General features: G+C 46.8%; 1 protein-coding gene across 1 annotated transcript; it reads left to right on the top strand.

Moving 5' to 3' along the window:
* The first annotated feature begins 811 nt into the window (after nt 1-811).
* Nucleotides 812-9,222, top strand: C1QTNF8 (C1q and TNF related 8). Its single transcript, XM_051632359.1, has 3 exons — nt 812-896; nt 7,555-7,780; nt 8,538-9,222. Exons 2-3 carry the CDS (start codon nt 7,555-7,557, stop codon nt 9,083-9,085), a joined length of 774 nt encoding a protein of 257 aa, XP_051488319.1. The 5' UTR covers nt 812-896; the 3' UTR covers nt 9,086-9,222.
* Nucleotides 9,223-26,836: the final 17,614 nt, after the last annotated feature.

Raw genomic sequence — 26,836 nt, 5'->3', positions numbered from 1 at the left:
TCCTCACCCCGTGGTGGCCATGAGCCCTCCCAAGGGACTCACACATGGGCAGGACCACCCTGAGCTCCTCTGAAGATGGACCAGCCCAGCAAGGACAGGTCTGGACAGCTTCTCTGAAAATGCCTGGGAAGCAAAGAGGGCAAAAAGCATCCTGCAGCTGCACATCATCTTCCTGAGACTGGCCCCACTTCTGCTGACACAAAGCAAAGAATCACCAGTTTGTTTTTCAGCAGGGAGGTGACACCTTCCCTTGTGCTGGCCTGTTCCCAGGCCCCCAGACACACACCTACACCCTCCCCAGGTCACTGCAGGGGCAGTTCCTATGGCTGCTCACTTCAAAAAGCTTTTGGAGCTTCTGCAGCTTGTACACAAAAGCCAGAGCTTTTATTGTGGCTTGTTTGGTTTCGGGTTTTTTTACTTCTTCTCCTTTCTCCTGCCTAAAAAGATGCTGCAATCTCTCACAGAAAAATTATTTCCATATGATCCCAGCACTTTCTCTCTTGGCTGGAACACTGGATGTGGTTTTGGGTCTGTGGTTTTTTGCTACATTTTTTTAATTCACAGTTTTTTCAGTCTTCATTGTGAGAGGCACCACGCAGCCTGGCTGCGAGTCCGCAGGAAACTGTAACGGGACAAAAGCACAGGAACCCAGCACGAGTTGATGCAAGCAAAGAAACAAGAAAAAAAAAATAAAAATAAAGCCCTGCTTTTGCAAACAACTTAGCTGCTGGGTTTCACAAGGAGCTGGGCTGACTTTCCATGTTTCATTTGGACTCCAGCTGGGAAGCTGCAGCCGCCACCGAGAGCACAAACCCCCGAGTGAAGGGCACCTTTCAGTGTGTGTCCTGCTCAGCAGCAGCCAGGACAGTGAGAGGCAGGGGGTCCTGAGGCACGGGGTAAGTTAAATGGATCTGAAAAAATTGGGGGGAAAAATATGCTGTTGGGAAGAAAGATCCCTGCAGAAACAGGTTGCTTGGTGAGATGTGCAGTGCGGTGGTCTCAGCCTGCTCTGCTTTGCCTCCTTTTTTTCTGCTTCTCTGCAGCAAGAGCAGTAAGTGCCTGATTAGTGCTGAGCTGAGCTTTCATTTGTTCCTCCCAGCTCTCCTTGTTTCACTGCCCACCTTTAGCACTCCAGGATGCTGCTTCCTTCTGGTCTGACTTTGCACCCAGCTGTGGCTGGGCACTGGGATGGGGACGGAGCCCCATCTGGCTCAGCTGCAAGCTCAGGAGCCCCGGGCAGGAAAGGGCCATTTCCTGGCATCCTCTGCAGATATGGAAACTTTCATGGGACTCTGCTTCTCCAGCCTTGCTGGAGAACTGCAGTCATTTGGAATGTGCTGCTCATTCCTGAGGTGTAAGCAGGGATTCACAGTGAAGATGGGATGGTCCTCTGCTGCCAGCACCCGTGTCCTGGTGCTCCCACCCACCCAGCTGGGATGGCATGGGACCCACTGCAGGGACACCTCTGCTGGCTTTCTTTGGGCACATGTAAAGCCAAGTTCCTGGAGCACTGAGTCAGCAGTGACAGTCCAAGGAAAATTGCTCTCCTCCTGGGAAGGGCAAAGGAGGGGTGGGTGCCTTCCATTTTGTCAGGAGGATTTGCTCTGTGGGAGAAGCTGCCCTGGAAATTACTGACTGTACGTTCGCCTGTGCCTTGGCAGCGGAGTCCCTGACTGGGCTGGCTGTGGAGGTGGGATGGCTTTCAGGGACCCGCCCAGCCTGGAGCAGGGCCTTTTCCAAGACATTGCCAAGTACACAGGACTGATTTCCATCAGACACAGCTCCTGCTCCCATAGCACCTGCAGGGAACTGCTTTAAATCCATCCCATCTCCCAGGTCTGTGCAGGTGATGGGAAGGGGTGTTTGCTCGGGCTCCTGGGCTCTGCCCGTGGCTGCCAAGTGAAATCACAGCTGGAGAGAACATGTGGTGACCCCACGAGCTGCTGCTGCACAAGGACATGGGTTGATGGGGTGAAGATATTTCCCAGCTCCTTCCAGGACAGCAGAATTAAGGCCCTTCACCCACACTGGAAATAGGCACACTCTAAAAAAGCACCAGAAAATAACAAACAACACAGATAAAGGAACTACAGCTTCACGGACCAAATATTCCCCCAGGCCATCATCAGTATGGATGCAGCTCACATCCTTGGACCAGGGCCAGATCCTGGCTGTGCCCCTGCAGGGCTCAAGCCACTCCAGCTGTCCTCCGCAGCTCTCCCAAACCTGCTCCTCTTCACCCCAGTGCCCGTGTAAACACAGCAGGCGGGAGGGCGTTAACATGGGTCAGCTGCAAAGCACTGCAGGCAGCCGAAACTCTGTGACCACATTGCTTCTCAGGATCCAAATATCCCTGTCTGGGAGCCCTCCAGTCACTTCATGGCTGCAGATGGGCTCCTGGTGCTCGGCTGGAGTGGAGCATCCCAGTGGCATTGAGTGGGAAGGAGCTGCCCTGGGCTCAGCTCTGGCACCACGGACAGAGGAACGGCTGAGCTGTGGCAGCTTTGCCTTGGAAAATCACACAAGATCTTTCAGTGTTTTGGGCTTTTCTACAAGAAGTTGCTCATGAAGAAATTTTAGATCCTCCTGGGGAAGAAAATTAAAAAAAAAAAAAAAGAAAACAAATCTGAAGAAATAATTTCCAAGAGGAAGTCCAGTGTCCAGACAAACCCAGCCCTAACGATGCTTCGTTTCCTGCTGCTGGTGATGCAAGGAGCTCTGGAGCAGTGAGAAGGTCAAGGCTTGACACAAGATAAGAGGTAAAAAAGCAGAACTGGAATATTTTCCACCTCTGGAACAGTGCTGAGATGTGAGGCAGACACATCCATGTGTTTTCCATCTCTGCAGTGCAAAGAAGTGGTTTTAGTCTTCATGCCCCTCCAGGGTTTTCAGTCAAGGTTTGTCACTAATTAAAATGGGCAGTGGCCTCTGTTGTCCCATGTGCTGTGAGTTTAGACCAGACAGTCATAGGGGGCTTTTCCCAGTGAAGTCTGAGGAATAGCAGGAAGGAAAAGATTGACAGAAATTTAAAGCACAAGCTCAGGGATCCAGGAGCAATTTCTGCAGGGTGAATTCTCAGTATTGCAGCGTGTGAGCTCAGCACAGTTACTGGTGGGATTTATTCTTTGTGCGTCACTGCAGGAGAGGACATTCTGCACCCAGTGACAACCTGGGTGGGTTTGGAGCTGTACCTTTGCCTTGCCCTGCACACCCCATGGGCTTCTGGCAGTGCTGAGGGACCAGTCATGGCTTGGCCAAAATTCAGCTTCAAGTTCCAAACATCAGGTTGCTTATCCCAGGGAAAACCTTTTGGTCCAGCCTCCAGGGTGGCTTGCTTTGCATTCTTGCTTTACTTTCTCTGGGTGCAGAGCAAGTGAACTATTTTTGCAGATATGATGGGGATTTCTTATCATTCCTGTTGCCCAGATCTGTTACTTTATATCAATGTGTTAAAATCCTTCAGGTACACAGGATGATTAAAAAGCTTTGCACAAGCAAATGTACCTCATACATAAACTGTCTACCTTGATCTGTAAGATTAAACTCAATCATGAACCAAAAAAATCAATCAAGGTTCTCTCCAGCTGTAATAGTGTCAAGAGAATATATTCAAAGTCGTTATCACACACAAGAAGAAAGAATCACATCACTTAACTCCCTGAACTGGGACTAATGGTTTCTGTCCCTCCCTTGTAAAGGTTTGTGGCCTCTCTGAAGTCCTGCAAGGGAGGAATTTGGCTTTTCTTGCTGGCAGGAATGCCAGTTGTTGCTGGAAAACCAGGTCTTCTGGTGTAGACTATTCATGGCATGAAAAAAAATGCAGAAATAAAAAGCTTGGTGGATTGTACTTAAATCAGCATACTTCCAAGGTCAGTGCAAAGCAATAATCTGTCACTTAATCATCTGTTCTGCCTTAGATTGAGCATGGTAGACAACAGCATCCCTGGTTTGGGCACTGCATCCTCACCAGCACTGTTGGGCAGCAGCCATCAAAGGATTTGTGTTTTCAGCTCTGCTTAGACAGACCAACAGACCCTTTAACAACAGGAGGGGTTGAGTTTTAGGCAAGGAGACTGGTAATTTCACTTACTTTTGCTTCTTGTTTTGGTCCAGGCAGAAAAACTTGAACAAATATTTTAATTTTGTCTTTCCACTCAGAAGTTCAAAAAGGAATAAAAGGGAGAGAAAACTCAGTCTTTTTAAACCTTGGTTAAAGGGTGGTTTCAGTCAAAGAAACCTTTCATGACATTTAAATAGGTCTCCAACAATAACATATATTTTAATGTTAGAATGAAGGCAACCACCAGCCATCCTCATCAAAATTCACTGAAATTAACTGCCTTTTCATCAAGTTCAGCTGTCTCATTTCATCATTCCTAAATTTTAATTTGGTTTGTAAAAATGTTGCCCAAAAGCTTGATCTGCCCATTTACCATGTGCAAAATTCCTTCCTCGGCATCAGATTAAATTCACATTGATTAGAATCATAGAATGGTTAAGGTTGGAAGGGACCTTCAAGATCATCAGGTTCTAACTTGGTTGTTGAGTTTCACCCCAGTTCCACTTGCAAAAGCTGTGCTGTGCTTCATGGCTTTGGAGTGGAGAGGCTTGAAAGTGTCATGGGACAAGCAAACAATTTATCTTAAAATTATCTATTGCAAGCAAAGGAGTCATTCTTTTCTCCAGGTTAACATGATTTTGGTATAAGGAAATCTTTACCTGATTTGTTTCCTTTCCTATTGCACATTTGATTTCTCTGGTTTCAGGTTACTCTTCACCCAATCTCCCATTTTGTGCTGGGTATCTTCCAGTAGTCATCCCTGCTGAATCCATCCCCCACTGCTTGCAGTCCTCTCAGGCTTCTTTCTCCCCTCCTCTTCCCTGTTTCACTTCTCCTGTCAGGAGAAAACTGGAAATCTAAAGCTGTTTATTCATAGTCATCATTAAAGTTTCATATCACAGATACTGTAACTAAACACACATTTCTGTCACTTTAATGAACTGACTCTTCTAATTTTTGGAAGGAAAACCTGGTGTGGGGGTGTCAGCTCCAGGATGCCCTGAATCAACTGGGTAGTTGAATCATTTATTTCCTTCTTTTTTTTTTCTTTTTTTCTTTTTTTCTTTTTCTTTTCTTTTTTTTCCCCAATGCAATTTCTAGCCAATAACTTGAGAAATTGTTCTTCATGAATCATGCAAGTAGCCACAATTTCTTCACTGGGTGCTTGGATTAGAGCAATGTGCAACGTGCACAACCTGAGCACTGATTTGTCAGACTATTTTTGCCCCTGAAGTCAATTCTAAAAATAGGAAAGCCATTCATCTTGAGGAGAAGAATGACCTATAAAAATGTAAAGCAATTTCTTCATATTTATTAGTCCTTTCATTCCACCCATAATGACTACCACATTTAATGAATGCTCTTTCTCCTTCACAAAAGTATTATGAGCACTCATGTCTTCTGGTTTTAATGTCTTGATAGTGTAATCTAATACTTTATCCTGAAGTTATTGACTGCTCACACTCCTGAGAAGGGCTAAATAACTTCTAGTTCAAAAGAGGATATATTGGCCCTGGTTGCCCAGGACTCTGAGTGAACACAGGATGGTTGGGATTGGAAAGGACCTTTAAAGTTCATCTAGTCCAACCCCCCCTGCAGTGAGCAGGGACATTTTCAACTAGATCAACAGAGACAATTTCAGCTTGCCCTGCAAGAGTCTCCTGGTGCCTGGCTTCTTGGGGGGTCTTCTTTAAACCATTGTATATATACATGAACTATAATCCCAGCAGGGGAGACTCCAGAAACATTATGTGAACCCTAGATGATCTCCACAGTACAAACTTTCTGTTCTGGTCACGTATGAGCTGGTTATTTATGACCTGCTGTCCGTTTAGACTAGTATTGCATTCCTGTTCAGAAGCACAAAGATGGCTGAAGAAGAGCACGAAAATTAAAAAGGACTTATTGAAAATGGGATTCAGGCTCTGAAGGTGGATACAAAAGGTGTACAAATCCCTCCTCAGGCTTGTACCTAAAATGAGGTACAATAATGAATAGAGAGATCTTTGCAAGTTATGAGAGATTTCATGAAAGAACTTTCACTGCTGTCAGAAGAAGTTATTATGTTGCTGCTAAGTATTCAGCAGGCTTCCAGGGAGGGGGATTGCACCCAGTAAAAGGTGTGAATGACAGTTCTTTTGGGGCAGGTAAGAACTAGAAGAAAGCATCTCCTGAGAAGGCCAGGAGAATCCAAGTACCTTGCCCTGTGCTGATCTTTTGTCTCCCCATTTCCTCAACTGTTCATTTTGTGCCCAGTGAAGCCTTTGCAGAGCTCCAGGCTCCTTCCTTCCCTCGGCAGATGGGACCTGTGAGTTCACTGAGTTATTCCCAAAACCCATGGCATCTAGCTCCAACTTTCCCCAGATATTCCAGGAATTAAATCTGGTAGAAGAGGAGCTGGAAAAGTTGTTCCCAGCCTGAGGTCAACAAGAGTCCATGGGACTAATTGGGCTTTGGATAAGGTCCAAAAAGGCATCAGTCCAAAATCTGTCCTATATGGAACACCACTGCAATCAGGAGAATGACATTAATTACACCTGGTAGGAGGCAGTTGCCCATCTCCAGCTCCAGTGTCTCCTCAAGAAGGAAGGCAATGGGGAGCTGGAGAAAACTCTCCTCCTTTGCACCACCTGAAGCACTTTGTCTCCATTATTTCACCCAGTGTTCAGGGCCTTTGGAGCTTGCTACTGGCAGATGAAGATGCAATAAATGATCTCAAAAGCTGGTGTTTGTGAATCCCATTTCACTCTGTTTTTTTGCAGCTATTTGTTTTTCCATTCTGCACATTGGAAAATAAAAATACAAACCATACACAGAACTTGTGCTAAGAGCAGCAAATGGATATGGTCAAAGCCACAAACTTCTTGGCATAGTCACCTTGGAGAGAGGTTGCCAGCAAGAGGCTGCAGGAAACTATGTAAAGGGACAAATACTTTTGATTTCTTATAGTTTCATTTCCCTTCAGGTTTTTCCTAAAAACAAAACAAAACAAATGAGAAAAAACCAAACAAACAAAACCCCAAGGGAAATAAAACAGCTTTAGGCTCTATATTTAAATCAATTTTCATTTTCTGCTTCTAATTTTGAATTTTTCAGGGTGGCAAGAAACCACTGTCAGAGGAAGACATTGTGCCTTTTCCCCAGGACCTTTTGCCAGGCAGTGAGTGTGCCCTGAGCAGAGCTGCTGTGACAGCTCTGGGCATCTCAGCCTTAGCTTCTGATCTCACAGGTTGTGGTTGGGTTTTGGGTTTATTTCTTCTGTTTCCCTGATGTCTCTTGCCAGCTATTTCAACCGTAATGGGAGGCAGGGGTTGCCCTTTGTGTTGCTTGTAAACAGTACTTGGTGGGGCACCCTTCCCACCTGGAGTCTCCTGGTGCCACTACCAATCAGCTAATATTTAACCAGCAGAAACACACTGTGTGGCGACACTGACAGATGGCCCATCTGACTGGAATCACCCTGTTAATCATTTCTGTTCCTTTGCTTACTCCAGATGGCTCTGGTGTTTCTCCTGCTCTTGGTGTCCACTGCACCCGTGGGTGCCACCCTGGAGCAGGGGCTGCCGAGGCGGGAGCCGCGGCGCCTCTCGTGCGTGCGCTGCTGCGGGCCCCAGGAGCAGCCTGTCTCCATCATCTCCTCACGATACACGAGGATGAGCAGTGACCCTGCCTACTCGGTACCCAAAGTCCAGCCCACTATAGATATCACCATCCTCAAAGGTGGGTAAAGCCAACTGCTGTAAGGACATCCTTTGTCTTGCTTGCTCACCTTCGTTTTGCACGCTGAGCTCCTCCCCACACCAAGGAACTCCTCTGCTGATGTCACCCAAAAGAAGGTCAAGAGGTGACACGGCACAGCCTCTAAATTGGTACAAGTAAGGAGCTGGCAAAAGGCTCGTATCCATCAAAAAGCAGAATCCCTGGAAGCTCATGTTAGGTCACGCTAAAAGCCAGATACAAATGTTAGTTCAGAATTACTAAATGCAGCTTCAGAAAGTGGGAAAGAGGCTCATGCCCTCCTTCTGGTGCTCGTTGCTGTCTCAGTAAGGCAGGCAAACAAAAACTAAGTGTATCCCAACTGGAGATGGGCCAGGAGCCCTGGGAGAGGGAAAAGCAGAGCAGAGAAAACCAATTACCTCTCCCAGGCCCAAATCAGACCTCTGCAAAACCAGGAGCATTTCTTGCCCTAACCTCTGCACAAAGGGCTCATCAAGGCTGGGTTCACATAAACAGCATGATCAGGTCATAGAGTTCTACTACTGGATGTTGAACATTGGCACCAGAAGTTCCATGGAGCCAAGCTCTCACCTGGCATTTTCACCCTTCTGAGAACTGAGAAGGTGCCAGCGTCTTCCAGATACCTGTGCTGAGGAGATGATGGTTTAGCAGCTGCTTTGCTGGTTGTCTCCAGCAGGAGGTGGCTGCAGCTTGGGGATTGTGGGCTTCTGTTTGACAAGGTTTTCCTTTATGCTTGCAGGTGAGAAGGGTGAAATGGGAGAGAAAGGATACCCTGGAACAGTTGGGAAAGCAGGAGAAAGAGGGCTACGTGGCTTTAATGGGCGGAAGGGACAGAAAGGCCAGCCTGGCCCTCAAGGCCATTCCTGCAAGCAGCTCTATGCTGCTTTCTCGGTGGGTCGGAGAAAACCCCTTCATAGCTCCGACTACTTCCAGCACGTCACTTTTGACACTGAGTTTGTGAACCTCTACAAGCACTTCAATATGTTCTCGGGGAAGTTCTTCTGCTACGTTGCAGGAATCTACTACTTTAGCCTCAATGTCCACACCTGGAACTTCAAGGAGACCTACCTGCACTTGATGAAGAATGAGAAAGAGGTGGCCATCCTCTATGCCCAGCCCAGTGACCGGAGCATCATGCAGAGCCAGAGCCTGATGCTGGACCTGCAGGAAGGAGATGAGGTCTGGGTGAGGATGTTCAAGCGGGAAAGAGAAAATGCCATCTACAGTGAGGAGTCTGATGTTTACATCATCTTCAACGGCCATTTAATCAAGCCAGCAGTAGAGTAGCCCTTCATCAGCTCTAGGCTCAAAGCTTTGGTAGATACTTCCCTCTTAGAAATGCATGTCTAGTCCCACATGGAGGGGTTACAGGCCTCCTGGCCTGCTGACAGGGTTGTCTGCCCATGCCAAGAACACCTGTGTGGATGGAGGGGACTGTTTCAAGGTGATAGAAGCTACCCAAGTACCAAGAAGGCTTCAGCCCTTATGTGCCCTGGGGAAGACACATACAGAAGACCCCAGTTCGGCTGCCCTCTGTAGACCCCCAGCAACATCCCTAAAGAGTTTGCCAAGTTGGTGGCAAAAATTTAACTTCTTTGCTCTGCTTTAGAGAAACCATTTTAATTCTATCTAAGGATCACCTGCAGGTACCAGTTCTCTGGGTGCTAGTTACGAAATGTTTTTACTCCCACAACAATACTCAGGTACCTTTGCAGCGTGCAGTGTTGCCAGTAAGAGCCCACACTCACCAGCATCTGCCCCAGCTCTGCTCCATTCAGGTAGGCAAGAACCCAGCTGGTGCTAAGAACAATATTTTGCACAGTACATTTACCCTAACTTACATTTTTTCTCCATTTTGTGTAATATTCCCCGCAGAGAGCACGATGCTGGAGTCAGCTAAATACCAGCGTGTCCACCTGGCAAAGCTTTTTCAGAGGGAAAAGGCTTTCAGTAGAGCTGGAGCCACGTGCTCTGCCTTTGCTAGACTTCGTGCTGCTGGCAATGCTTCTCACACCAGCACCTCCAACGTGGCTGGGAATGTATTTCCCATTTTAAGGAATACTGTGGGGCCTGCCTTAGGATCTGATTTCAGAGCTGGAATTTGCGGCTGTGCTCAAGGCTGGAAATCATGAACTTACAGGACCCTCATTTCTGGGAAGCAGAAAACTGGAAAAAAAGAAAAAGAAAAATAAAACAAACGGTGCTTTGCTGCAGGCAGAGATATTTTAGGGGATTTATTTTCTTTCTTCCTCCTTTCCAGTGGCAAGGTACACACAGCAGCAAGAAAAATCCTTTTCCCCAGTTCCTCCTTGCCCACCCCCCAGCCTCTTGTTTGCATCCAGAGCCATTTGTGTGATGGGTACATTAAAATTTCTTGCCAGGAAAAAGCTTCACTGCTGGACTTACCCGCAGCTGTTTGGAAAAGTAGCTGAAATAAAGATATTGCTCCAAGCACCCTGGCTTTGTTTATCTTCTCTCCATGCTCTCTTTCATAGGACAGGGCTAAAAGCACTAGACTGAACATATGACAGTCTCAGGTGGCAATTTTACCAAAAGTACCAAAGTACTCCAGAAGCTAGACTGGCACCAGCTCCCATCCCTGCTGGGCAGTAAAAAACCATCATCATGTATCAGGATGGGAAGACACAGAAGTTAATGACCCTTGTGTAAAACAAATACCAAATCTTTGAGATCTCAGAGCCTTTGCAAAGACAGAATCTTTTAAGTGGCCTCTCCGCAAAGTAAATGAATGATGAAAATGGGTTTACAAGCCTGGAAGCATCACCCCTGCTCCTGCTTCCATCACAGCCTGCAACCCTGAAGAGGATGCGTGAGAAATTTGCATACTTAGAAACAAACCACTCTCAAAGGTATTTTATGCAGGTCCTCCCCTGCTCTCAGCTATCTCAGCTGCTTGGGTCCCATTGCCCAGCATTTCCTTCCCACCCTCCTCATCCTCTGTTTCCATCAGGATGCTGGTGAGAGCCCCAATGGCTGCATTGCTCATCTACAGCACATCCCTTGGTGCCCAGAGCCCTGATGGGAGGTGCCAGCCCTGAGCACACACACACCAGCAGAAACCTTCCCTCTGCTCTGGCCTCAGTGAAGGCTTTTGCAGACCATTTTTCCCCTCCACGTACCCCATTGGAGCCCTCCAAAATCCTTTCTCCACCCTTTCTTTGTCCCTGTTTCTAGCCCATTCCCCAGCCAGACCCAGATGTTGCAGCTGCAGGAAGTCATGCTCAGGGTGCAGGGTACTGCTGGCAGAGGGACCTCAGGAGATGCCTGTGGTGGAGGAGGCTTTATCCGTGGGAGGATAATGGGGTTCCAGAGCTATCTGACATTCCTGACACATCCAGCAGTTTCACCACAGCTTCAGCTCATTCCAGTCTGGAGTTCCCTGCATTGACTAAAATTAAAAAGAAAAAAAATAAATCAAAACTATCCAGTCCTCTTAAAACTGTCATTCCCAGCTGGAGTTACTGACAGTGCTTAATCCAGATCTGGAAAAAAACACACCCAGAACTGATTTTGGAAAAGTTACTTTCTACCAGGAAGCCAGCAAAGATCCATCCATCTATTGCAGCATAGATGCAGCTCTCCATGACACTGAGACACGCAGGGAGAGACAGGCTGGGTACTGGAGCAATAGGACACACTCAAAGTGCTCATGACTGATACGCCACTGGCATAAGCAAGTAAATCATTAAAGCCCCACTGGCTTCAGGTGCAGAATAACCTTTCAAATAATATGAAAGGTGATTGGGTTGCATACATTATTCAGAATTGTCATTTACAGAGGAAAAAAACAACCACCTAGAAGTCTCAACCTGCCCAGCTCCTTGGGGAAAAAAGTGAAAAATCTAAAAAAAGTCTTAATGTACAAAGACATTCCTACTGCCACCTTCTGAATGCAGCTATAAGTTTTTTCCAACTTTGAGGGCTGGGACCAGCATCCTTGTTTAGAGAAGTTTAATGAGCCAAAACACAAATATTTGAGATCTGCTCTTCAACACACAGGCAGCTTGCCAGGGTCTCTCATATAGGAACATCATTTAAATCCCCTTTTTTTTTCCCCAGCAATATGTATCTTGGAAACTAAATATTAAAAACAGCTTTTTTAGTTCTCTTTTGGAGAGAAGAAAGTGGGAGGTTTAAGTGCTGAAATCTAAATTAAAAGGAAAAAAAAACCTTAATTGGTATTTGTTTTCCCCAATTATTTCCCTAAATTGGCACTTTGTGTTTCATGCTTGGAAATAACTCATCAGGGATCTGTCAGAATCTTTCTTCCAATTCCTTTGATGACAATTTTACACAGAAGTGACAAAACTGCCTCCACTGCCATAAATCCCTGATGCATTTTATCAAGATCTATCAGATCTCCTGGAGGTCCCTCTCAGCCCAGGATCCTGGTGGGAGATGAAGCCTCCGTGGTATAAAGCCCCAATAAACCAATTTGCCAAAAGGACTTTACCTGTCCTTGGGGCTGGGCCAGAAAGAGGGGAAGCAAAGGAACCTGTGGAAATCATACCCAAGGAGCTGTAAATGGAGAACTGGAACCTGCTACAGCAGAAAGATTATGGAAAACACCAGGCGAGAAGCACCGACCCCCCAAAAAAAATCTTTTGGTTGGCACAGGAAGATGAAAACAGGCTTTAAGACAACAAACCTTTTGTTTTCTAACTGCAAACCTGTATGAAATTTACACTTAGTAGCCCAGACTTCAGCAACAGGAGATGAACTCACCTAACATCCTCTCCTTTAGTTCTTTGGCATCCAAGCCCCAGAAGAGCAGCTCACAAGGAGACAGTGTGTTGAGACAGCATCTGTCCTTGTCTCAAAGAGGAGAGGAAAGGCAGAGACCAAACAAATGATCTGCCAGTGTCCACTGGGATAGGGCAAGATTTATGTTCAATGTAAGGAAAAAAACCACTTTAATCTGGAGAATCAGACTCCACAAGCAGCTGCAGCAAGAAAGACAAGCTCTCCATCCCAGGGAGCCTTCAGTAGCATCCCTGAATCTGCCAGGAGTGATAAGGGCAACTCTGGCTTGGAGCAGAGGAACATACCCCAGAGCTGCACAGTGTCCCTTTAACCTGCTCTTCCTGGAGACTTAGATTTCAGCTTCTTTTCTTTCTTGAGGAAAGCCTGAAAAAAACCACATTAAATAGTTCCCACTAAAAATCCCCTTCTGAAGAAGCTGAGCCAGGCTGGTTTTCATAGCCCTTAAATCTGCTCCAGCTGCAATTTCCAATATCACAAACCCACACATAAGAAATCCTGCAGCCCAGCTCAGTAATTACTGGGGATTTATCTGCCCCATTGAATCCTCTGCTTAAGTCTATTTTATGTTTTCCAAATGTGCTCATTCCCTACCCTGCATGACTGCACAACATGAAGCAGGGCATTCTGCCTGTAGGATTTCTGCAGGGTCCTTCCTTAGCTGCAGATTTGTTCTACAACTTGGCCTTACTCATTTTCTCTGTTCTTACCCTTGCAGGTATAACACAGGAGAGAAAAAAAAAACACAACTCCTTGCACTGCAGACTTGACCTAAAGACACAACTTCTCTGAGCCCAAACACAGAAATAAATATTTGACATATAACAGAGTCCCTCTCTTCCCAAGAAACTGAAAAACAGCATAGACCTTCCTTCCCCTTCCCTCCTCTCTTTTTTTCCTGAAGCAGAAGTTAGGAGTGGTGCTTGAAAACCTCTTTATATGGAGAAGCAGCAAATTACTTGGAGCCCACCTGAGCCTGCCTGAACCAGGTGAGGACTGTATAAGGCAGCAGTGAAGGCCATAGTGCCTTTTGGGCTTGCTGGGAGAGGTGAGTCTCATGTCATTCAAATGAGCGAGGTGCTGGGGAAAAAATGATTGCATTTTTCACTTAGTATTTAATAGAGTATTAGAGGAGGTGCTATTTTATTTTATAGTGTTCTGAGTGTGTTTATGTCTTCTCTGTTGCCTGTGATGAGTTGCAGCAGTACTCAGTGTGAGGGTGTTGTTATAAATACTCTAGTCCTATTGCTGGTCCTGGAACTTCTTCACTGACCCAGCAGAAGACCTTGCTCCTAGAGAATTTAGTGCCTTTTTGTGCAGTCTTTAAGCCATGCTGTAACTGCTCAGAAATATTCTCTTGAAAGAGGTGTTAAAGGGCTGTGACAAACACACACTGGTCGGGTTAATAGCTCCTACAGTGCTATTAGAGCTCATTTTCCCTGGCAGAGCTGATGATGGGGCTGGTGCTTAGTGCCCTTGGTGCCAAAGGGCATCAAGGAAGCAAAAACCTCGGTGTGCTCCCAGTTTTCTCTCCTAATTATTCTGTTCCTGTGTACTTGCTCCTGCTCTGTACTCTTTGCCTCCTCCAAGTTGATTAAACTTCTGAAGCAGTTCATTGACTCTCTGAGACTCTCTGAGACTGTTCTGGTGAGCTGCAAGCAAAGGAAAAATCATCTTCTTTACAGGAACCCTTCTTATAGCACCTTGTAATTCTCCAGACACAGCAGCAGGTGAAGGTGAGCTCCTCATCTTGTGGTAGGTTCAGCAGTGAATCTGAGGCACAGTTAATTGCCTTGCTTGCACCCCTGTGGTGGTAATGAGCAGTCAAAGCCAGGTGAGAAGAGGACCTGGAAGGACTGACACTGTCTCCTGAGTGTCCCCAGAGCTACCCACTAAAGCAATCTGGCTCCTGTGCTCTCTCCTGCTGTTGCTCCCTGCTCCCAACAGCTCTCTGAGCCAGGGTCAGGGTTGTGAAGCCTGAACTCTTGCTCTGTGCTCAGCCTTCCAACTGTGCTCTTCCAAGACAGCTCCGTGCCTTGATTTGAGACCAGCCTGCACAAACAAGTCACTGCTTTTACTAACTGCTGTAACCACAGCTCTCTGCTGGCTGATCTTAAGCCCAGTAAGGGCTGTGAGCTAGGGAGGGTCATGCTTTTCCCAGTCAAAAAAAGAGTGGCAAAATCCCTCTTCTGCCAGCTTTCACTCCCAATAATAAATTCCCTTAAACTCCAGCTCTTTGTGTGGCTTTTTTCCTGCCTGTAAATACTCAGAGCGGGACCTGTCATCAAACACCCTCCTCCCCAGCAGCAGTTACAAGGCTGCCTGGCCACTGAGCAGGTGGCTCTTGTAGATGTGCTGGATGCTTCTGGAAGTTTCATTCTTATCCTCTTGAAACCTCTCTTCAGGTCTGAAAAGCAACCACCACACGAAAACTAAAACCTGAAAAACTCTTCCCCAGCACATCTGGAACATCTGTGGTGTGGATGAGCTGCAAGCATGCAGCACCTTGGGTGCTTGGTCCCTAAATTAGATAATATAGCAAATATCTGCCCATGCTGCCCCTCGCTAGATCCTGTCTGCTCTGCTTGTCCTTGCTGACCTCCCTCCATCACCAGGATATTCCAACCTATGGCAGCAGGGGCACCCAACACATCCTGCAACCCCATCTTCTCGCAGCCCGGTTTGGGGCTTTAGTCCCTCTTGCTTTCTGAGGTTTCCATTTAGACCTTCTGGAAGCATCCTTCTCTGTGGTCAGGGTAAGAACAGAAGGAACCTCTGCCTTTGGCAAACTGCTTTCTTCCTCTCCATGAGGAAACTTTTCTTTTACAACAGGAACAGGCAGATAATATCAAAGCAGATAAGGAAACCAGGCAACAAATAAAGCTAATGGGTTGCATTGGGGTGAGTTGAATGGGATTTAATGATTCTAGCAAGAACCTATGCTCTAAAAAAGATTCAAAGTAGCATATAAAATGTAACAGATAGAATAGGAAAGTGTTAAAACAAATAGAAACCACTTAGAGGCCAGGGAGCAATACATGGCTAAAAGGCTGGAGACTTTGGCCTGAAAGAGCTGTGCTGACATTGGCTGCTTCCCCTCCCTGCTCGGGAAGGGTCTTTCCCAAGGGCTGTGTCTCCAGACTGAGCAGCAAGGAGTGCCCCAGGACAGGCTGGGAGCCCCCAGCCTCCCCCATGAGCTGCTCAGGGAGAGGTGGGACAGGCTGGTTCCCTGTCCTTGCTCCAGGGCTGGCCCTGCCCAACCTTGGTGATGCTGCTCTTCCTCCTGCCCCCTCATTTTCCCTGGTGGCAAAGGTCCAAGCAGCAGCACCTGGAAACTGCAGACCTGGGTGTTCTCCCTGCCAGTTCACCCTACCTGGCTCCTTGGCCCCTTTTCTTTGCCTCATTTGGTTAGGGTTTTAGATGTTTTCTGCCTAACCAGGTCTTCAGTCCCAGAGCAAAAAAGTTCATGTGCTGTGTGACTACAGTGAGGCAGGACTGATGGTGATGTGGGAAGAGCTCAGAGCTGGTTACTCATGTCCTTGCAGCTCTGGATTTGCACAGGGCAGATCTCTGTGCCCTCTGCCCCCTCAGGGACTGGCGCACGGGGAGGATGAGCTGCTGGAGCCCACCCAGTGCTGCTCTGCTGGAGCCTTCTCTTCCCTTCTCCCGAAGCAGTGCATGTTTTCTTGGCAGCATCTCCAGCCAAAAGCTGCTGCAGAGGATCTGGGCACCCCAACAATTGCTGCCATCCATTGGACATGACAACCTAATGCTATTTGCAGGTCCTTTTTTTTTTTTTTCCCCAGGGAAAATTGCATTAAAGCCAGCTTGCACAGACATTGCTTCCTCCCTCAGTGGTGGGGGGAGCAGACACCTTTTTGCTGGCTCCAACCACAGCGTGAGCAAGTGGAGGTTCTCCTCCTGCCCTTGCCACTAAAAAGCCATTTAAGCAGTGAAACTCCTGGTGCAGGAAACACAGGAATTGCCACTGGGTTTGCTCTTTTGTTACTGTAAAATGCTGGGCTGCCTGCTCCTGCCCAGGGTAGCACATCCCCCTGTTTCCAAGCAAGGAAGAATCCAAATCAATTACCCCACAATATCTTCTTCCCTCTGTTCCTTTATCTGTGCTTTTCACCCCTTTTCCAGGTAGAATTTTGACTCTCCCTTTGATTGAAAAGGCAGTGAGGTGTAAACCCCACACTGCTCTGGAGATCTCGGATGGCAGGTCCAGACATGAGGTTGCATCCAGGGAATTTAACAATGTCTGCCAGATTTTAGGGGTCTGCCACTCTCATCTGCGGTGTCTGTATCCCAGTGATAAAAATTCAGTTACTGGGCTGCAGCATCAGGCAGGTGCTGAGTACAAGGAGTTTGTTTATGTGTCCATGTTTGTACCTAGATTACATCCAGCATCACTTTTGGTGCAAAGTGGCTTGTGCTGTTGGTTCTGATGCAAAGAACAACTTGCAAAAGACCCTTGGGGAGTTTCAGGTGTGATAGAACACGTCAAGCCACGGAGCAAAGTGGTATTTTCCTAGCTTTGTGCTGCAGGAAGAGATTTTTTCAGGCTTTTTGAGCTTGCTGTGATTGTTACTCCCTGGAAATGACATTTGCTAAATTGTCATCTGCCACAAATTTGTGCTTTCGTTTCCCTCTGAAATTCAGTTTGACTGGAAAAACATCAGTGAAAGGCTGTGTATGTGAGCTCCTGCTGTGCTCCTCACCGTGGAGCTTATGCTCCTGAGAATTTTGCAGCACCCACGAGTTTTATTCTTTATCTCTATTAAACCTCAGATCTGTGAGGCAGCCAAACAGGGCAAAATATCCCAGCTAAAATGATGGAATTGACACAAAAGAAGGCTATACTGATTTTTTGGGGAAAACACACCAAAAAAATGTGTTCAAAGCAGAGCACTGACAGTGTAATTCACCCTCCCTCCCACTCAGCTGAGTCCAGCTGGCCACAAACCAGAAATCAGTTTGGAGCAATTCTTCACTAAATTATGCAGAACCTGCACCTTGTTTTTCTGTTTTGGTCACATTAAGAATAAAATAGCTAGTACTTGTTCAGAAGTGTTGCATGAAATAGGGGTTCTCTGCCCGTCCCTGGACCAGCAGCACCCTCTGGGATGCTACCACAGCACCCAGAGTCCAGCAAGGCCCTGGGTGACACAGACACTCCCCAAGCCACAGCTAAATTAAACATCTCAGCTCTGTGTCCTATCAGCATTTCAGTTACTTGTATTGATTTATTACAATCATCCTCAAGCTAAGATCTCCCCAGTCCCAGAGTGAATCAGGGAGCTGGTGATGCATCATCAAAACTCTAGATATTATTGTGGGGTTTTTTCATCTTGATGGGCAGGATATGCTCAGCTTTGAAATTTTTCAGCATTTTAATGAAGTGATTAGGACCAGCTTCAGCTTTCACTTTGTTCCTTTAAAGGGCTGGGGAAGTAGAATGGTTGGAAAAAGGAGGGGGGGGGAAGACAAACAGCTTCATGTATGGGCTTTTCATACAATTCCATTTCACACGTTCTCTTTTTGTGCTTTGTGGAAATTACAAATGTTCTTTGCTCGCTGAACAATAATGGAGGTGTCTTAATACCCTACTGGAAAATTTCTCAAGGGATTCACCAAGGCTGGAACCCACCCCCATGCAGCCAGCCAGCACCAGGTCCCTTGTTGTGAGACATAAGTGGTTCATAGACTTCACTCTGTTCTCTTGCACAGCAGTGAATTTCACCTAAATGAACTGCCTGAAGTGATTTGAGGCTAAATTCAGGCTGGTTTTAGCTGGTATCTGTCACTCTGGCTACTGGCATTGTAGAACCTGGACAAGGACCCCAGAGTGGAAGGCAGGGTTGATGTTTCCCTGCCAATAAACCTGCCCAGTTCAGGGGTGCAGAAAGGCCCTGCTCACATTGCTTGGCTTGGTCTGCATGTTCCAGCTCAGCTCCACATTCACATCAGGGCTACAGCAGGTGGGAAAGCAGATCTAGTTGCATTTCCCCCACATGAGCTTTCACGGGTGTTGGAGAAATCCGAATACAATCTGGTGAGGTGAATTTATTCGATGTAAATGAGTCTTTGCTGCCTGGAATAGCCAGGCACATGCATGCCAGAAATGAAAATATTTGCAAGGCTGGGCTGGGAGGCCCACCAGACCTCTGTCTATCACCTGGCATATGGGACTGGCTTCACACGTGTGGCTGCAGCAAGCGAGCCCAGGCTGTGGTGTGAGGCTCCCGAGCGGCGCAAATGGGAAAGCAGAACGAATTCTGGAAGCTGCACAATTAATTGGCCCTGCCCATGGGAGCTGCTGTCATCACGTCCCTTCAGAGCCAGCATTTCTCCTTGTGACGTGCCACAGCTCTGCCATTTCTGCTCCCTGCCTTTGTTCTGCTGGTTCTGCAGAGGAGCTGGGGTGCTGTGCCGCGGTCCCTCCTCTTGTGCAGGAGCTGCTGCAGCCCCAAGGGTCAGTGGTGACCGTGACTTGTGCCCCAACCTCAGGTGGTGGGAAGAGCCTGTGCAATGTGTCATGTTATTAATTTGAGTAAAAAAGTTCCTTGTTGTTTTGTGAGGGCTGTAAGTTCATGGGTTACATGTCCTGACCAAGCACAGACTGGAAGGAGCTGCCTGCTGGAGAAATGGTGGACTGGAATAATGGACCTGGACTCCTGAAGCCTTAGACCTACATGGTGTTGCTAAGAGCCCTTCATAGAGTCATAGAATCACAGAATATTTGGGTTGGAAAGGGACCTTAAAGATCACCTAGTTCCAACCTCCCTGGGTGGGCAGGGACACCTCCCACCAGACCAGGTTGCTCCAAGCCCCATCTAACCTTTTTTTTTTGTAATCCCCACCTCCACCCAGGTTCTGTTTGTACTCTCTGGGCATGCTAGGCACTTCTAGGCAGTGACACAACACACCTTTAGTTCAAGTTTCAAGAAAGCACTAGAATGTTGTACTGGGAAAAGCCAGGAGAAAGTCAGTTAATTGAAAACTTGAGAGGAAATTTATTTTTTCTTCCCCTCCAGGTTCTCCACAGAAAGACGTGGTGGGACTTGCCCCTGGAGCACTGGGAGAGGAAGCCCAAAATCCTCCTCTGGAGTTTCAAGATGGGGAAGCTGATGGCACATGCTCTGGAACAATGATGGCTGCACCCTGGACCTCCCATCCAAACACTCTTCTCTTGCACAAGGAATACAACACCCAGATCCCCAGTCTGCACCTAAGGTTGCCTGGCAGAGGGACAGCCTGACTCCATGAAGAGGTATGGTGATACACTTCTCCTGAGGGATGTTCCCAGCCCACCGTTGAGCTGCAGGGCCCGGGCTGTGCTGTGGGTACGTCTGGCTGAGCTGTGGGTACTTTTGCAGCATGAGGGCCTGTTGGGTCACCAGAGGACAGGACTGTATGTCCCCAGAAGCACCCACTTCTTTGAAAGGTTGTTGCTTTCCATGACCCACATTGCAAAAAATTAAAACACTACAGCAACTCTGATGGTTCATCCCAGGAAACAGAGAGTAGGCTAAGGGAACAGGACACAGCTGATGTTTGGGACAACTCAGTGCTCGAGGTCAGAAACCTGGACTGAGAGCTTAAAGGCTCAAGATATAGACGGTAAGAGAGCAAGTAGAGAAAGCTGTCACCTTTAGTGGCTTTTCAGGGAATGATGAAGAGATACAGAGGATTAACTGTTACGAGATTACAGCAGGAAAGAGAGAGAACACAGAAACCCCAGAGCATCATCCATCTCATAGCAACAAGGCTGGATTTAGATGGAGTTATTGAAACAGCACAAAAATGTGCAGGAATAAATGTGGCATGAAAACAAGGTGCAGGTTGAGGTGACCAGCTATCTCAGGTAACCGAGATGGTGAAGCTGGATGAGCTGTTCTTGGAACACAGCACAGAATTATAAAAAGAGCAATTTTTGCTTTCTTTCTGGCTGCAGAAGGTAATGGGCAGTGAGCAGGAGCAGGGGACAGGCACTCTTTGCACATGCCAGAAACATGACCTGGCAGTTTTTAAGGATGCTGCTGCCTGTGTCAAGGCTGTGCCAGGACCACATGCCCCAGGAAATGGTTGGATCTCAGTGATAACCCAGGGCCAGCAGCTCTCAGAGCCTCAGGGAACAGAGGTCTGGTTTTAACAGGTGTTTTCTTAGGGCTAGGGTAGTCCCAGGGAGGTTTGCATTAAGGCACATACAAACAATATGGATTTGGAAAGTTAAACTACATTTAACTGCAACTCAAGGAGAGAAGGAGCAAAAAGTAGGCACTGAATATGTGACTTTACCCCCACACTTACATCCAGTTCTATTGGAATAAAGAGTGACTTTCTTAAGAAAGGTGCTCTTTGATCCCAGCTCTTGCTTGTTTGGATTTTGCTCACATGCTTCAGGCAAGCAGTTCAGCATCCAGCAGTTGGAAGTCTGTTTATTGAGAGGTCTGCATGAATCTCAATCAATATCCATAACTGGGGGCAGAAACAGAAATGGCAACAAGAAAAAATATTTTGCAACCGAGGTTGGAAAAGGTCAGATGGGCACAGGACAGGGTTTCCTTGACCTTCACGTGCATGTGGGTTTTTGTTGTCAGAGCTAAGATGTGTAATACTTTAATGAATTAAAGTGTTGGCCAAGAAATCCGTATTTAAAGATGAATAGGAAGTTTTAATGTAAAGAATTGTCTGGCGAAGTATTAAAAGTGTCAGTCAGTCCCTCAGTGACTGGATTTGAAATGTGTAAAAAAAAAAATAACTGCACTGGGGAGTGTCATGCCTGTCTCTTGCTTTCTGGGAAGGCCTGGCTGGGAGGACAGATTTTCATCTGATTTTGTCAGTCTTTGTCAAAGCATGACATGTTTTGATAAAATGCGTTCAGAGATGCTGTCAGCTTGCCTGGCTCCTCCAAAATCCACTGCCAAGCTGCTGGGGAAACCCACAACTCCCTTAGAGGAGGGTGGAGGCTTTGGAGAAAGAGCAAATGGAGCTTTTGAAGGCACAAGTCAAGTCTGAGAAAAGTCTTCCTGGGATGAGGAGAGGATCCATGGGGAAATGGCACCATGTTGTGGGGGGACATGGTCTGCAGCTCTGCAGGAGCCGTGTAGGAGACCTGTGAGGAGCAGAGCAGCTCCCTGAAAAAAAAAGGGCCAGATAAAAGCTGTCAAATTGACTCTGAACAGCTTTATCTGGGCCATGCTGAGGAGATGACACCTCAGAGCCCAACTGGACTGACCCAGGGGCTGGATTCTCCCCGAGGGTGGTAAGCAGACCCTATGTGTGTTCTTGGCTGCAGGTGCCCCTGGTGCTTCCTCCTCTAACCACAGCTGGGGTGTTCATTATGAAACTGAGCTCCTCAGACAGTTGTTTGTTGGAAAGGTCACCTGGCTGCCCTATCTGAAAACTGATGCATTGAAAGCTTTCCTAAATTTGCTCATTTAATATGATGCATTGCAATATTATCAGCGAAAATGTTGGCAGGCAGACTTCTCACCAGGACATCTATTTTCCAGCAACTGTGGTCCCAATCCTGACCCAGGGGTGATGGGAGTAGAAGCAGGGTAGGTCTGGCCCCGGTTCAAAACCAGGACCCCAAATGGTGCCTTTTCAGACCAACCTCTTTCGCAAATTGTTGTAGTAGGTAGATCCAAGGTTGATGAGAATAGAGGAATAAAAGCCAAAGTTGCAGGAGAGATGATGGAGCTGGGACAAGGTGTGGGAATGCCTGTGGGTCAGACCTGAAGGAAAAGGAAAGCAAGTGCAATCAAGAGGAAATCTCCTGTCTCTAGAAGCAATACTTCAGCTCCCTGCTGGACGTTATTGCTCCTGCCAAGAGCTACAGGGACTGGGACATGTTTATAGAGATACAAAGTGCCCCCCAACCCATGCATGGTCCCTGGCAGTCCAGCTCCTCTTTTTCAGAGACATTTAGGGGTTGCGGGAATCTGTGTGTGTTCAGAAACCTGAAACTGTCCTCCCAAGAGAAACATTGTACTTGATACCAGTGCCCCAGCTCTCCCCATCACCTGCAGATGCTGCAGTAGCTGGTGGGCCATGCGGTGGCGTTAGAAAGGATGTCCCTGTCCCCTCTCCCTTCCGCCAACCTCTGGGAGCAATTTGTCAAAGCAACGCTGAGACGCTCTGTGCTGAGGTTTTCAATTAAAGAACACAAAAGCCTGTTTAATAAACTCTTAGAGGCTTGTTAACTGAGACATAATTAAGATTAATGTTGACTGGGGACCAGAGGAAACAGGGCTGAGAGTGAATCAAAGCAGGGCAGACAGTTTCCACCATGAAGGTAATGCAAGAATGAGTTGGTCTCCTGGTAGCGGGTGCGTTGCTGTGCCAGAGGGACCCCTGCTTGTCCTGCCCGGTCCTGTCAGAAGATCAGGCTGTGTTTGCTTTGGGCTGAGGGGGGTAAGGAGGGCTCCCCAGAGCTGCTGCAGCAGCCCGGAGCTGCAGACCCACTGCCAGCAGGAACAAGGCAGGTGAGGTGGGACCAGGGCCAACTTCTCAGCAGCTGCAGGTGGCCCAAGCGGCCACGGGGCTGAGGTCCCAGCAGGAGATCCCTGTCCTTCTGCTGTTGCCTGGGGCAGGTGTGCTGAGTGCAGGCACCACTGCACAGGCCTGTGCTTGGCCAGCCTGCCAAGGCAAATCTGCTGGCCTCCTGGGAGCAATCTCAGGAGTTGGCAAGTGCAGTGTTAGCATCTCTGTGGGACCTCTTCCATCAGGTCCTCGGGGTAGATGATGGATTTCATGATTAATAACATGCCCCTTCTCATCATCCTTGAGAGCATAAATCTAGCTGACAGTGCAGCAAAAGGCTGAAGAGAAGAGGGGCTGTATGTAAATGCCTTTGGGCTGGGCAGGGACACTCCAATGTGGCTCAGCTTGAGACAGGTATGGGTGGCCAAGGGTCCTGCCAGGCTTGGGAGGAAGATGAGTCAGCCCAGCTGAAAACCTTCAGAATCTATTTAACCAGAAACTCTGCTCTAATGCAAACGATGAGCATGCCTAATTTTTTAATGTGCATAAAGAGGATTTGGCAAAAACAGTTCCCTGCCTTTTTAGCAACAGGAATGACATGTTTCTCATAGATCACACTGACACTTTGCAATCCTTTCTGCATTTTCACAGCCCAGTCAGTCATCTATTTGCCAGTCATTAGCAACCAGCAGAGAATGAACTCAGCCAATACCATTTAGGTAAGGTTGGTTTTGAAGCACTGGCAGAATCCTTCCACTGACTGTGCCTTGAAATTAATCAGCAGTATGACCTGGCAGATGCAGATTTATACTTCACCCTCTGAAGGTCTTTGGTGTTATGTCCTCATTGGTGGGAATTATCTTGTTCAAGACAGACAGGGTGACAGCAGATCTCAAAACACCTGCATTGGTGTCGGATACAAAACCTATTGCAAAAAGCTAAAAGTGCCTGGCTATCCTGGTGATTTGCAGGGGGGAGGAGAAAGAAGTATTACTTTATATTTTTTATTTTAATTCAGACCAGTGCAGGGCTTTTGAGGAGGTCTGAATGAAAGGTCTGGCCACGGGAAGCAGAGCATCACCCTGCTCACGTAGCTCTGCTTGCAGGGCAGGAAATATGTTGGTGGCTCAGAGATAGGGAGGGAAATTGTGGACAAGGTTGAGTGTGATAAACACAACAGATAAGAGGGAGCAAATATCAAGGGCAGATTTGGCTGCAGAAGGACACAGCAGCCTGGGTTCCATTCCGATTTCAGCATTCAGGTTATCAAAGCTCCTGTTTCTTGCTGTATGCTAAAATGCTCCTTCATGTGCTTCAGAGATGTGACTTCCCAAGGCTTTACCCAGATTTCATTCCTCCTTTTCTGTTACTGAGTACAAGTTACGAGCATTCTTTCCATAAATTGAGGATAAAATGTTCATGGAGCATTGGTTGGCACAGCTTTACATCATCACCCTTGTGCCACAGATGGATGGTTCATTAGCATGTTGAATGGTCCATCAAGGCTCAGTCTGTGTCATCTATTCAATCCTCTTTGTCCCAAAAGAGTTGCCCTGGAATTTTCTTTCCAAGTGGTCCCTCTTGGCAGGAGTAATGACACCCAGGCTTCTGGTGCCCAGACCCAGCTGCAAACTTTCTGGAGATGCAGTGTCAACAAAAGCCACCTGACTGACCAGCTAGCACAGGTTTTACCAGCAAAACTCCCACCTGAATAAGGGAAAGGAGACTTAGGTCACAGAGACACAAAATCAATGTGCCAGAACTTGATCCTTTTCATAAGAAGTGACTATTCCTGCAAGACATGGACAAAATTGATGCCAATTCAGTGGTGCCAGCACTGAACATGCACTTGGTGCTGGGACATTCCAGTCCCTCTGCCACATAGGACAAGTGTGAGAAAGGAAAACCTGGGTTAGTTTTACAGGCAGAAAAATGTGGGAATCAGAGCCTGCCTCACAGCCAACCAAGTGGTAAGGTTATAATTAGGAACTGAGTCAAGGCCTGTGGGTCTCAGCTGCCACCTTAAGCACAAGCCCATCTTCTCTTCACAGAAAGCGCCTGACAAGACAGTCATCCCTTCCTCTTTAGTTCCCTGTTTTTATGGGAATATATTGCATTAAATTAAATGTGTTTACAAAACAAAAATTCCTTCTGAAATGCACGTTTATCCAATTGCTGGAGCGTGAGCATTACTCTCCTCTTAGTAAATAAAAGCAGGTTTGATTTTTTTAAATCAGAAAACAAATTAGCCATTAGCATAATGGAAAGCTTGTTTCTGTCTTCTTTTTTTTTTTTTTTCAGTCATGTGGGTACATTCTGCATGTATTTCTAAATTTGTTTTGGGTTTTGTTTGCTTGTTGTTGGGTTTTTTAATGAAAATTAATAGGAGCTTCTCTGCTGTAAGTTAGAAGAGGAATCAAAAGTAAATTCAGACACTTGTGAGGCTTTTCTGCATTCTGGTGTCATTCTTTCTTGGAAGGACTTAATCTTGAGTGTTTTATCAAAACCAATTCCCTTTTAAATCAAGGGAAAGAGGATCCCTGGCTTGATCAGCAGATGGATAGTGGTTGTCAGTATCTTTTGTGTCTTTCACTGGTGGTCAGAGCATCAAATGGGCCATTATAAAGTACTGGGTGATTAGCAGGACATTGTGCTTCCTTGTGGACTGCAAATTTGATCTCACACTGAAATCAGCTCTGATTTGTTCCACTTCTGCTCAATCTTGACCTGGCATTGAGTTCAGGGGTAGCTTGGACATGCTGGTGAAGCAGCCCTTATGTCCCAGGGGGCTGAAGCCACTGTGTCCCCAAGGGGACAGTGCTGTCACTTGGGAAATGGGCTGAGGGCTGAGAAAACAGCCTGGCCAGTTGGACTTGGGCAGGGGTTTTATTCCTGATGAGAAACCTAGGAGTTAGCATCATAAATAAGAGCTGGATGACTTTTTTTAAAAAGACTATTTAGTTGTGCACTTGGTTCAGAATGTTTTAACGGAGGAAAGTGAAGCCAATCTCTGCAGCAGGAGCCTGAGGAGCACAGCAGATTATTAGTCCATAGTAATTCCACCCAGTACATGCTGACCTGACTCAGAGTCAGAGAAAAGGACTAAGAAATTTTGCTGGGTGCACAAAGAGCTTATAGTTTGCACTAAAGCTCTTCCTCTGTGGTAAGAGCTGATGCTGTTGTTAGGACAATATTCATGTTTATAAAGCATGTTGGCATGAAACACAGCTGTTTTTTCTTTCCAGCATGTTATGAAGTCATCATGGAAAGGAAAACAAAGTCTCCCTAATACACCAGGTTAATGTTACACTGTTGTGTCCTGATATCACACCAGATTAACATGACAGAGGCATAAAACTCTGAATCTTCATTAATCACCCCTCTTCAGCTCCCTCCCGTGCTCAGAGAGGTTTGAAATGAGTATTAGCTTTTTCCCTGAAGAGAAAATGAGATGTTACCCAGAAATTATCACTATTCCAACACTGCCAGTTTTTACTCAAGTGTTGGTCATGTGAGTATTTCTCAGCTCTTCTGTCTTCTTAACTAATGCACCAAGGAGGTGTTTTATTTTCTTTGGTTTTTGTAGTTTATTCTTCCATCTGCTTCTTGTTACAATGCTCAGTCTTGAGGTGTGAGACTTATTCTAGCAATGTGGTTTTATTTTTTGAGACTGAGACACTCAAGCAGCCCTTCTGCCAGGCAGCCTTAGGAGGGCAGGGATTACTCCTTTCCCCTCTCTTCCCAATACATCGTCACTCTCCA

Source organism: Apus apus, chromosome 14, assembly GCF_020740795.1.
Source record: "Apus apus isolate bApuApu2 chromosome 14, bApuApu2.pri.cur, whole genome shotgun sequence".
Lineage (NCBI taxonomy): Eukaryota > Metazoa > Chordata > Aves > Apodiformes > Apodidae > Apus > Apus apus.
The sequence above is the reverse complement of the archived record's forward strand: the minus strand, read 5'-3'. Positions and strand labels throughout refer to the sequence as shown.